At 39.4% G+C, this 13,188-nt stretch overlaps 1 protein-coding gene across 3 annotated transcripts in view; it reads left to right on the top strand.

Annotated features, from left to right (window-relative positions):
• The window catches only part of eif5b (eukaryotic translation initiation factor 5B), a 127,080-nt gene that overhangs the window by 83,179 nt on the left and 30,713 nt on the right, over positions 1 to 13,188 (top strand). For all 3 annotated transcript variants that reach the window (XM_069890998.1, XM_069890995.1, XM_069890997.1), the window contains one exon: positions 10,248 to 10,379. In XM_069890998.1, the coding sequence (XP_069747099.1) occupies positions 10,248 to 10,379 (132 nt within the window). The remainder of the gene's footprint in view (positions 1 to 10,247; positions 10,380 to 13,188) is intronic.

Here is a 13,188-nt window from a genome sequence, read left to right on the forward strand (position 1 = left end):
TTGGTTTTCGAGGGATATTGGGGATCTGGTTCGGAAGAGGAAAGAGGTATATAGCAGGTACAGGCAACATGGAGCAAATGAGGAACTTGAGGACTATTTTTAAAAAATACCTCAAGAAAGAAAATAGGACATAAGGTTGCATTGGTACATAATATAAAGGTAAACCCAAAAGGTTTCTACAAATATATTAACACTAAAAGGATAGTAAGGGACAAAATTGGTCCCCTAGAAGATCAGAGTGGGGGTTGTTGATGTGTGGAGCCTCACAAGATGGGGAGATCTTAAACAGATTTTTAATCAATATTTACTGAGGAAACTGGCATAGTATATTGGAAGGAAGGGAAACCAGCAATAGTGTCATGGAACATATAGAGATTAAAAAGAAGGAAGTGCTTGCTGACTTACAGCGAACAAAGGTAGATAAATCCCCTGGCCCTGGCATGATATTCCCTTGGACCTGAAGGGAGATTAGAGTAGAAATTACAGGGTCCCTAGCAGAAATATTTAAAATGCCCTTAGCCTTGAGTGAGATACCGGAAGATTGGAGGTAGCTCATGTTGTTCTGTTGTTTTAAAACAGGCTCCAAAAATAAACCAGGAAATTACAGCTTGGTGAGTCTGATGTCAATAGTAGATAAATTATTGGAGGGTGTTCTGAGAGATCGGATATACAAGTATTTGGACAGTTAAGGGCAGATTAAGGGTAGTCAGCATGGCTTTATGCATGGTTGGTCATATTTAATGAATCTCATAGAGTTTTTCGAGGAAGTTACCAAGAAAGTAGATGAAGGAAAGGCTGCGGATGTTGTCTACATGGACTTTAATTAGGCCTTTGACAAGGTTTCACATGGGAGGTTAGTTCAGAAGGTTCAGACACAAGGTATCCATGGAGAGGTTGTAAATGAGATTCAAAATTGGTTGTATGGGAGAAGTCAGAGAGTGGTGAGAAGTCAGATGATTGCTTCTCAGACTGGAGGCCTGTGACTAGAGGTGTGACTATTGCAAATAAATCTATTGCAAATAGATTAGCAAATTGTGCTGGGACCAATGTTGTTTGTTGTCTATATCAGTGAACTGGATGATAATGTGGTAAATTGGATCAGCAAATTTGCTGATGACACTAAGATTGGAGGTATTCTGGACAATGAGGAAGGCTTTCAAAGCTTGCAAAGTGATCTTGACCAACTGGAAAAATGGGCCAGAATATGGCAGGTGAAATTTAATGTTGTATTTTGGAGGACCAAAGGCATCTGGGAATACAGATACATAATTTCAGATACAAAGTGGCATCACAGGGTTTGGCATCTTGGCCTTCATAAATCAAACTATTGAGTGCAGGAGTTGGGATGTTATGATGAGATTGTATAAGCCATTGGTGAGGCCAAATTTGGAGTATTGTGTGCAGTTCTGGTTGCCTAATTACAGGAAGGATATCAGTAAGACTGAAAGAGTGCAGATATTTATTAGGATGCTACCAGGTCTTCAGGAGTTGAGTTAGAGGGAAAGATTAAACAGGTTAGGACTTTATTCCTTGGAGCATAAAAGAATGAGGGGAGATTTGATAGAGGTTTACAAAATTATGAGGGGTATAGACAGAGTAAATGCAAGTTAGATCTTTCCAGTTAGATTATTAGAGATAAATTCAAGAGGACATGACTTTAGGGTGAAAGAGGAAAGGTTTAGGGGAAACATTAGGGGGAACTTAGATAGTGGAATGAGCTGCCATCTGATGTAAATGCAGGCTTACTCTTGAGTTTTAAGAATAAATCTGATAGATACATGGATCGGAAAGATCTGGAGGGTTTTGGACTGGGTGCAGGTCAATAGGATTAGTGGAATGATGTTATTGGCACAGACAAGAAGGGCCAAATGGCCTGTTTTCTGTGCTGTGGTGTTCTCTGGCTATCAGAGTGTTTAGAATTAAAGGAAGCACTGTGAAGAAGGACATGGCCAATTGGAGGTGGTGGCCCAGCAGTGCTAAAGAGTGATTTGAGACCATAGAATGGAGCTATTTCAGGAAGGCAGTCACCTACAAAGATCGTATAAAAATCGAGGAGTACACAAGCTTAGTGGCTGGCTTGATCATTGAGTTTATTGAGGATGTTACCAAGATCAAATGCTTCACAACCAGGGATAACCAGAAATCATGGTTGGATGCAGAGGTCGGGGCACTTCTCAGAGCTCATGATGCTGCTTTCAGGACAGGAGTCAGGATGGCCCTAATTTCAGCCAGGACAGAACTCAAAATCTGCATTCCCACGCTTTGCCTTCCGAATTGAGCAGAAAAGATCCATAGACTGCTATGCAACACTGGTGACACAAGGCACATTTGGCAAGGGATTAAGACCTTAACAGATCACAAGACAACCTTCTATGCATGGTTCGATGAGAAGAAAAGGCTGACACTGAAGAAAGCTCTGTGTCAGGGGTGTCACGTGATGGAGTAATGGCAGGCCGAGTGAAACCAGCCCTCCCCAGAGAATAACTCAAAAAATGGGGGAAAAAAAGTTGCAACTTAAAAAATACAGGAAACAAGACATAAACATTAAAACAAAAGAAATAAAATGGCTCCGAAGAAAGAAAGAGATCAGCAAAGAAGAGCCGAAGAAATCACTAGAAAACAAAAAAGAAGGCCTTGCCTGCACACTGGAACCGGGAGCTCTCCTGGGTAAGGTAGCCCGAGCTGCAAAGCTGGCAGCTGAGCAGCGTTGGGGTGAGAAATCGCAGGGCGAGCTCCAGCAATGTCTGTCCGAAAAAGAAAGTGGAATGCTAATGTGCATGCACGAGGAGTCGTGCATGCGCTGAACACACTCAATTCAGGACACTGAAGAAAGCAGTCATCAACAGCAAGCTCCTGCAAACCCAACAGCAAGTAAAGCAGGAGGAATGGCCCTGGAAACGGACTCTACATGAAGTGAAGACGTGGAGCATGAGATAGAAGGCTTGGAAGAGACAAGGAAGATACAGAAGAAAATTAAAGGTAAAAGCCAAAAACAAACAATATATCTACTTTGACAATCAGATGAGAGTGATAATGGAAACATTAATGTCACAAATCAGAGTTAATAGAGAATGTGTACTAGAAGCAGATATTAAAATTCAACATATGGAAATTGTAATAAGGGATATGAAAAAACAATGTGAAGAAGTAGGTGTGGAAATGGACATGACTGTCTTAAAGGAAACAGCGGAAGAAAGGCATAAAGAGGTCACAAAGACACAAGATTTATTGGCCCAGAAAATTGACATTCTTGAAAATGTTAGTTGAGGTAATAATATTAAAATAGTGGGCCTGAAAGAAGGTGTGGAAGATACGGACTGTGATAGTACAGATTCAATCACCAATGTGTATATGTACATGTGTACAGATGGTAGTGTAGGATGATTGTGATTGGCTGAGAGTGTAGCCACACCTACTGGCAGGTCTTGAAGGATTGCTCCTAGCCAGACCAGGTCATTCTGGACTGGTCGACCTACTTGTGATATGCTCCAGTGTTTTAGTTAATAAAAGCCTTGGTTTGGATCAACAAGTCTTTGGTTCTTTCGATGTGCATTACACGGACATAAAAGGATTTCTAAAACAATGGATTACACAAGTTCTGGAGACGGAAGAACTTCAGGAAGAAATAGAAATTGAAAGAGTTCACAGAGCTTTGGCACTGAAGCCACAGGTCCAACAAAGACCACGTTCCATCTTGGTCAAGTTATTAAAGTATCCGACAAGGGAAAAAATATTAGGACTGGCAGCCAGAAGAACAAAAGAAATTAAAGGTCTATTGAAACATAATGGGAATAAAATATTTTTCTACCTTGATACAAGTTTTGAACTGTTAAAGAAATGCAAGGAATTTAACCCAATAAAAGATATATTACAGAGAAGAGGTTACAATGTTGTCTTGTGGCACCCAGCAGTGTTAAAAATATTTATCCTTGGTGGACAAAATAGACTGTTTGATGACCCAAGGAAAGCTCGAGACTTCATTGAACAACTGACAAATATTCAATGAGGAAAAGAGTAATCAACAGAACTAAGAGACAGTTAAAGACAATATATCTGTAAATATATTTGGAGGTTAACTGGTTGATTAATAGTTGGATTATATGAGAGGTTTTTTAAATGTTTAGAAAATATGCTATAACTTCTCTGGGAAAGGGCTGAGGAGGGACGGTATGGCTGCAAAATCAGTTGACAATTATGGTTTATACCACAGTCTGTAAAGTTGTGGTTGTCCTGCAGGTCAGCAAGGGCAACTCATTAAGGGGGGGTGGTTTCTCTTTTTTTTCAGTTGCTTAGTTTTTTTTTGATTTTTAATTTTTTCAGCGTGTTTGTGTCATGATGTATAGAAAGATATGTAAATTTTTGAAATGTGGGAGAAAGAGAGTTGGAGGTCTGAAAGGGAGGTATGTAAACAAATAAATAAATAAATAGATGAATACACTGGCTAACAGAATGAATAATTGAAGTTTATGACTATTAATATTAATGGAACACATAATCAAATCAAGAGAAAAAGATAATTGACATCACTAAAAAAGGAATAAATAGATATGGCATTTGTACAGGAAACATTTAACAAAAGAAGAACATCTTAAATTGCAGAGAGAATGGTAGGTCATGTGGCAGCATCATCTTACAACTCAAAGGCGGGGGGGGGAGGTGGCTATCTTAATTTTTAAAAATTTTCTATTAAAATAGAAAAAGAAGTTACAGACCCAGCTGGGATGTATGTTATGATAGTGTGCCAGATCTACTTAGGATCCTGGAACTTATTCAATCATCCAATGAGGATGATCAGAAATTTATGCCAGATTTTTTTTACAATTAGCAGATACATCAGGACATATCTTATTGGGAAGACATTTTAATTTTTAGCTTGGATCAGTTATTAGATAAAACTTGGAAAAATACACAAAAGAGTAAAACAGCTAAATTTACAGTAAGTTCCATGCAAGATGTGAATATAATAGACATATGGAGAAAACAACACCCAAAAGATAGAGGTAACTCGTATTATTCTAACAGATATAAGACTTACTCCAGGATTGATATGTTTTTACTTTCAACCCAAAGAGTCCAAGATGTTGAGTATAAAGCAAGATTGTTATCAGATCACTCGCCCTTATGCCTAACAATTGCTCTGGAGGATACTCCAGTTAAAGGATATAGATGAAGACTTAACCCCATCTTGCTTAAAAAAAAAAAGATTTTAGGCAATTTATAGAGCAACAAATTAAAATATATTTTGTTATGAACGCAAATTCTGTAACAGATAAATTTATATTATGGGATGCAATGAAAGCCTTTATTAGAGGGCAAACCATAAGTTGTACAACTAAAATCAAAAACAAACATTACCAAGAAATAGAAAAATTAGAAAAGGATACAGTAAATTTAGAAAAAGATTTAATGAAAGGAGAAGATAAAGAGAAAAAAAGACAATTGACAGAGAAATTGAAATATGATGAGTTAAAAACATACCAAGTGTAAAAAAACAATGAAAGCAAAACAAAGATGTTATGAATTAAGAGAGAAAACCTACAAAATCTTGGCTTGGCAGTTGAAGACAGAGCAAGTAACAAAAACTATTACAGCAACAAGGAAAGGAAATAATCAGATTTCATATAAACCACAAAAGATTAGTGAAAATTTCAGGAGTTTTTATAAGCAATTATTACCAATCAGAGATCCTAGAGAAGAGAAAGGAAAAACATAAATTTTTGACAGATGTTGAGTTACCCCAGTTAGATACAGAAGAACAAGGTAAATTAGCAAATCCCCTGACAGTTACATAAGTATACAACACATTAATGAATCTACCAAATAATAAAGCACCAGGTGAAGACTAATTCCCCACAGAATTTTACGAAACTTTAATCATTTATTAATTCCACCCTTTTTAGATGTAATAAAACAGGGGGAAGGTACTCAGAGTTTACCTGAATCTTGTAAGATGGCAATAATCACAGTAATTCTGAAAACGAGGAAAGTCCCATTGTCACCATCTTCATACAGACCAATTTCCTTATTAAATACTGATTATAAATTAATCGCAAAATTACTAGCAAATAGATTAGCAAATTGTTTACCGCAGTTGGAGAAATCTGATCAATCAGAATCTATTGAGAATAGAAGGGCAGCAGATAATGTATGTAAATTTATCAATCTGATACATATGGCACAAGAAAATAAAGAACCAGCAGTGGCAGTAGTTCTAGATTCAGAGAAGGCCTTTGATAGGGTGGAATGGAGCTTTCTCTTTATTTCAGAAATTTAAATTACCAGAAAAATATATATAGGATCAAAGCTCTATATAATAATCCTAAGGCAAGAGTGGTTATATTTCAGATTATTTCAAATTGAGTAGGTCAAGACAGGGATGCCCATTATCACCTTCTCTTTATGCCTTGATAATAGAAACATTGGCAGAAATTATAAAAGATAGAATGATAAAGGGAATAAGAATTAAAGAGAAAGAATTTAAAATTAGTTTATTTGCAGATGGCATTATAGTGCATTTAACCATCCCAAAGAATCAATAGAGGTTACATATCAAATTAAAAGTATATGGGGTAATTTCAAGGTACAACGCTAACACTGATAAAAGTGAAGTAATGCCAATGAATACAGTGAACTATAACAATGTCAAAAAGAATCCCCTTTTAAATGGTATGTACAGGCAATACCTTATTTAGGCATCAGAATAAATAATAATTTAAATCATTTGTTTAAACTAATGAAAAAAACATACAAGAGGACTTGGAGAAATGGAAAGACTTGCTGATAACTCTAATAGGGAGAGTAAACTGTATCAAAATGAATATATTTCCACAGTTACAATATTTATTTCAAACACTACCTATTCCTGTAATGGGAATTTTTTCAAAAATTGAATAAATTGATAAGAAAATTTCTATGGAAAGGTAAGAAACCAAGAATAGCCTTGGAAAAGCTGATAGGGACATATAAACAAGGGGGATTACAGTTGCCAAATTTAAAAAACTACTATTGGGCTGCCCAATTAAGATTCTTGTCGGATTTTTATAAGGTAGTAGAAAAGCCAGCCTGGCTTTGACTGGAACGATATAAACTAGGGGAAAGTGTTTTAGAACATATACTTTACAAGTGAAATGAGAAGTTAGTGCCACATAACAGTCTACCAACACGACACCATATATTAAAAAAAATGAAATAGGATACATTTAGAGCAAAAGTTAATAAATATCAAATACCAAATATGTTGCTAACACAAAAGCAATTAATACCTTTCACAATGAATAATATATATTTTAAGGAATGGTCAAGAAAAGGAATAACAAGAATAAAAAACTTTTCTGGGCAATAACCTACTGACATTTGAACAACTAAAAGATAAATATGGAATATTGCATGGTTCAATATTTTCATCCTATCAATTAAAAAGATACTTAAAAGAAAAGCTGGGAAATGATCTAAGGTTGCCAGAGGGTAATAGCTTTGAATATATAATCACGGACACTATGATAATTAAAAAGTTTATTACAAATATATATATTAAATTACAAAACAAAGGAAAAGATTAGGCAATATACGGACCCAAACGCTGTTGGGAAAATTATTTAAACTTACAAATAAATAATGAAACTTGAAAGGAATTATGTGCAGGCACCATGAAAAGTACAATAAATGCTTGGTGTCGAATGATACAATATAATTGGCTTCACGTTACACCCCAAAAATTAAAAGAATGGAACCCGACAGTATCTGATAAATGCTTTCACTGTAAACAAGAAATTGATACAATGGTACATTCAATTTGGACATGTGCAAAAGTGAAACCCTTTTGGGAGGATTTAAATTCCATACTAGATCAAATTACAAAAAACAAGATACCAAAAGACCCCTAATGAATAGGGCCCCAGCCTAGCTGAGGAGAACTCTATACGAGGTTAACCCATATAAAATAGCGAGACCAGACAACATACCTGGTTGGGTACTGGAGTACTGCACAAACCAATTGATGGAGGTTTTTATGGACATCTTCAAATCCTCACTGCAGCAGTCCATCGTCATTATGGGTTTCAAGACAGCCACCATTCCTGTATCAAAGGAAACACAGTAATATGCCTCAATGACTACCGCCCTGTGGCACTAACCTGCACCATTTTGAAATGCTTTGAGCGTCTGATGATGGAACGCATAAAAGTGCACCTCCCAGAGACACTGGACCCATTTCAATTCACCCATTGAAGAAACCGTTCCATTGAGGATGCTGTAGCCTTGCCCCTCTACTCCATTTTGACCCATTCTGGAGAATGACGCCACGAATGCCAAGCTCCTGTTCATCGACCTCAGCTCAGCGTTTAATATGATCATTCCCAGAGGTTGATGGAGAAGCTGTCCTTACTGGGACTCAACACCCCTCTCTGTAACTTGATTCTGGACTTCCTAACGGAAAGACCACAGTCTGTCCAGGTCAGCAGCAGAATATCAAGCACCATTACACTGAGCACTGGTGCACCTCAAGACTGTGTGCTCAGCCTGTTTCTGTTCACACCACTGACCCACAACTACATTGCCAGATCTAGCACCAAGTGTCATCAAATTTGCAGATGACACAACAGTAGTTGGCCTAATCACCAACAATGAGTCGCACTATGGAGAAGAGATGGAAAATCTTGTGAAATAATGAGAGAGTAACAACCTGACTTTCAATGTAGACAAGATGAAGGAGGAGATCGTGGACTTCAGGAGGACCAGGAATGACCACCCTCCAGTACACTTTAATCATTCAGTGGTGGAGAGAGTAGAGAGCACCATGTTTCTCGGAGTCTACTTAACAAGTGACCTATCCTTGTCACAACAACATCTGCTCACTTGTCAGGAAGGCGCAACGGTGACTGCACTTTCTGAGAAGACTGAAGCGGGCAAGGCTACTGGCTGCCATCTAGTTTACCTTCTACAGGAGCTCCATCGAGAGAGTCCTGACCAGCTGCATCACAGTGCAGTTGCAGTAAAGAAGTGCATCTGAGGTCAATCCACAGGACTATAAGAGTGGCAGAGAGGATCACCTTCATCGATGTGATCTACCGGGATCATTATCTGAAGAGGGCGTGCAAAATTGTTGAGGACCTCTGCCATTCCACACACAGCATCTCGCAGCTACTCCTATTGGGAAAGAGATGAGACACAGGAGTATCAGTGCCAGAAATGGTTTCTTCCCATGGGCAGTGTGATTGTTGAACGATTAAATGAACTGCTCATGCTAACAATCAGAGACTCTACTATTTATTTTTGTATATGTATGTTTGTCCTGCATATATATTGCTTGTCTTTACATTTGGTACGTCAGACTTTGTGTTTGCACGTTTTGCAGCAAGACCGGAGAACCCAGTTTTGTCAGGTTGTACTTGTGCAAGCGAATGATATATGAACTTGATAAAGTAGACGTTAAATTTCAGAATCCATCATATTAAAAGTTAAGTGAATACTTATTGGGGAATGAAAAAATTAACTGGGATAGACCTTTTCTGGTCATGAAAGATCTTTATTTTAAATTGGTATTATTTGAAGTTTGAAGAAAAATTGGCTAAGAAAGAAAGGAAATCAAGCTAAGAAAAGAGACATCGAACAATATAGGAACAGACCCTTCAGCTCATGATGTTAGTGCCAAATATGATGCCAAATTAAACAGGAACTTCAACCACTACTCCTGGCAATTTGTTCCAGATACTTACCACTTACCCTCTATATTTAAAAAAAGTCTTACCTTGCCAATTTCCTATAAATCTCCCCTCCACACACCCCCCCCCCCCATCACCTTAAATGCATGACATTCAAAATGTAATTCCAGGATGATTGGGGCACAAATTTAGAGCATTTAAAAGGAAGTCTACAGAAGCTGTGATTGTAATTTAACGATCATTGCTGGAGAAACTCAGCAAGTCACCCAGCATTCTTTATGAAGCAAAGATATATAACCAACGTTTCAGGCTTGAGCTCTTTATAGAGTTTAATTTTTTAAATTTTTTCTTTTTATTTTCATTTTAATGTTAATTAAATTTATAATTTTTATTTACTTTAACTTTTAAATTTATTATTTTTTTAATTTTAAATTATTTTTTTATTTAGATGTGCAGCACTCATATTTTCAGCTACAATTACAGTTCTTGCATGTAGCTTTCAATACAAGTGAACCTGTCAGAAAGAAACATGTTTATTAAATTGCTTTTTAATGATTTTTGAGGCCTGTTTGTGATTTTTTTTTTCAGAATCAATATGAAAAGCAAAAGGAAGTCTGGGCTGCACAAGGTGTGAAAGTTCTTGGAAAAGATCTGGAAAAATCCCTTGCAGGTTTACCAGTACTGATAGCACACAAGGAAGATGAAATTGCTGTTCTAAAGGTCTGAATTTTGGTTACTTGACAACCCTGCAATTTTGAAAAGAAAACTCATTGTATCCCCTTGCCAGAGAGAGATTGGTTTAATATTAAAAAAACTGTCCATATAAGGTTTTCGTAACACTAATCCTTTTTCTCCCCCTCATTGAATCCTCTGTTATGAGTGGATTTGTGTTCCTCTGGTGTATTTTTCTCTCAACAAGGTTTCATGATCCATAGGCAAGGGAATTCTGATTGGATTGTAGGCAGAAAATATATCGTTGTACAGGTACACAATCCTTTATCTGGACATCTAAAATCCGGAAAGCTCCAAAATCCAGAAAGTGGGAAGAGAGATGGCAGTGCGAGTCAGGTGATTGGAGGGGGGAGACCGGCAGCGCGAGTCGGGCGAGGGAGAGACCGGCAGCGCAAGTCGGGCGGGGGAGAGACCGGCAGCGCAAGTCGGGCGGGGGAGAGACCGGCAGCGCAAGTCGGGCGGGGGAGAGACCGGCAGCGCAAGTCGGGCAGGGGAGAGACCAGCAAAGCGACTCGGGCAAGAGGGAGAGACCGGCAGCACAACTCGGGCGCGCGAGGGGGGAGACTGGCAGCGTGAGTTGGGCAGGCAAGGGGGGGGAGATGGCAGCGCAACTGGAAGGGGGTGGAGGTGGATACAGCAGCACAATTCGGGTGGGTTTAAATCTGGCTTTCTGAAATCTGGAAAAATCCAAAATTCGGAACACACTGTCCCCCAAGGGTTCCGGATAAAGGATTGTGTACCTGTATCAATAAACTGGAAATGGGTTTTACATTTTCAATAAAGTATATGAGGATCAATGGAAGAAATTGCTTGTCATTTTCCAAATCTGATCTCGAAGTGTCCTCCAACCTGTAATTATTCTCTGTGTACATTTTGTTGGGTTTTTTTTTAAGATGAATTCCAAAAGAGTAAATTTTTATTTCATATCTAATTTTATTGGAATTGATTTGTGAATTCAGTTAAGGCAAATTTCTATTAACTGCTATTATGTGAAGGTATACTGTAAATTCTGAAAATGTTGGGTCGAAGGAGACAGTGAGTCAGTGCCTGGTGTCGGGTGAGAGGAGGAGGAGGAGCCAGGAGTTAATTGGGGTTAATTGGTAAGGGGCAAATAAAAGGAGTAGAAAAGGAGGGAGCGGCCAGCGAGGAGCGGCGCAGTGAGGGAGTGGGGACTTTGGTTCGAGGGACTTCGGTGAGCAGGGGCTAAGAAGGAGCTTATTAGTAAAGGGTATTATAGCAAGAAAGGAGGAAATGGAGTCAGTTGGGGTAGTTAAGTGCTCCAATTGTGGGATGTGGGAAGTCAGAGACTGCACAGCTGTTCCTGATGACTACACCTGCAAAAGGTGCATCCAATTGCATATAATGAGTGACCGTGTTAGGGAGCTTGAGCTGCAATTGGATGAACTGAGGATCATAAGGGAAGCAGAGGCAGTGATAGAGAGGAGTTACAGGGAGACAGTCACCCCTAGAAGGCAGGAGTCAGGGAATTGGGTGACTGTGAGGAAAGGAGGGAGAGCGCCAGTGCAGAGTACCCCTGTGGAAGTGCCCCTCAGCAACGTGTATTCAGCTTTGGATACCGTTGGGGGGGGAAACAGCCTATCAGGGACAAGTCATGGGGGTCAGGTATCTGGCACAGGGGCTGCCCCTGAGGTTCAGAAGGGAAAGAAGGATAAGAATAGGATTCTTGTAGTTGGGGACTCATTAGTCAGAGGGACAGATAGAAGGTTTGTGGGACGAGATTGGGGATCCAGGTTGGTATGTTGCCTCCCTGGTGCCAGGGTCAGGGATATCTCTGATCGAGTACATAGCATTCTGCAAGGGGAAGGAGAACAGCCAGAAGTCGTGGTCCATGTGGGGACCAATGACTTAGTTAGAAGTGGGGATGAGGTCCTGAAACAGGATTATGTAGAATTAGGTAGGAAGTTAAAAAACAGGATCTCCAAGGTAGTAATCTCTGGATTGCTGCCCGTGCCACAAGCTAGTGAGGGTAGAAATAGGAGGATGAATGCGTGGCTAAAGAGATGGTGCAGGGGGCAAGGGATAAGATTTCTGGATCATTGGGATCTCTTCTGGGGAAGGTCGGACCTGTACAAGAGGGACGGACTCCACTTGAACTGGAGGGGAGCAATGTGCTGGCAAGTAGATTTGCTAGAGCTGTGGGGGTAGGTTAAAACTAGTTTGGCAGGGGGGTGGGGAACAGAGGGTGAGAGCAGTGTCCAGGGAGTATGGCCACCTAGCTAGGAATAAAAAAGATAACAAAGGTAGGATGGAGATTAGGGTAGAAGGTAAAAAAGATAATATATGTGAGGGTCATTCTCTGAGATGCATATATTTTAATGCAAGAAGCATAGTGAACAAGGTAGATGAGCTGAGAGCATGGATAGATACTTGGGGTCACGATATTGTGGCAATTAGTGAGACCTGGCTACAGGAGGGGCAGGACTGGCAACTTAATGTTCCGGGATACATTTGTTTTAGATGTGATAGATCAGGGGGTAAAAAAAAAGGAGGAGGAGTTGCTCTGCTTGTTAGGGAGGACATTACTGCCGTGAGGTGGCAGGATGGTATGGAGGGATCGACCAGTGAGGCTGTTTGGGTGGAATTGAGGGGTGGAGGAGGCAAGAGGGTGCTAATAGGGGTGTATTACAGACCACCAAATGGGGCCAAGGGAATTAGAGGAACAAATTTGTAGGGAGATAACGTATATGTGTGAAAATCATAGGGTAGTGATCATGGGAGATTTTAACTTCCCACACATTGATTGGGATACCCATACGGTTAGAGGGCTGGATGGGCT

The sequence above is a fragment of the Narcine bancroftii genome, chromosome 7, assembly GCF_036971445.1.
Source record: "Narcine bancroftii isolate sNarBan1 chromosome 7, sNarBan1.hap1, whole genome shotgun sequence".
NCBI classification, from domain to species: Eukaryota; Metazoa; Chordata; class Chondrichthyes; order Torpediniformes; family Narcinidae; genus Narcine; species Narcine bancroftii.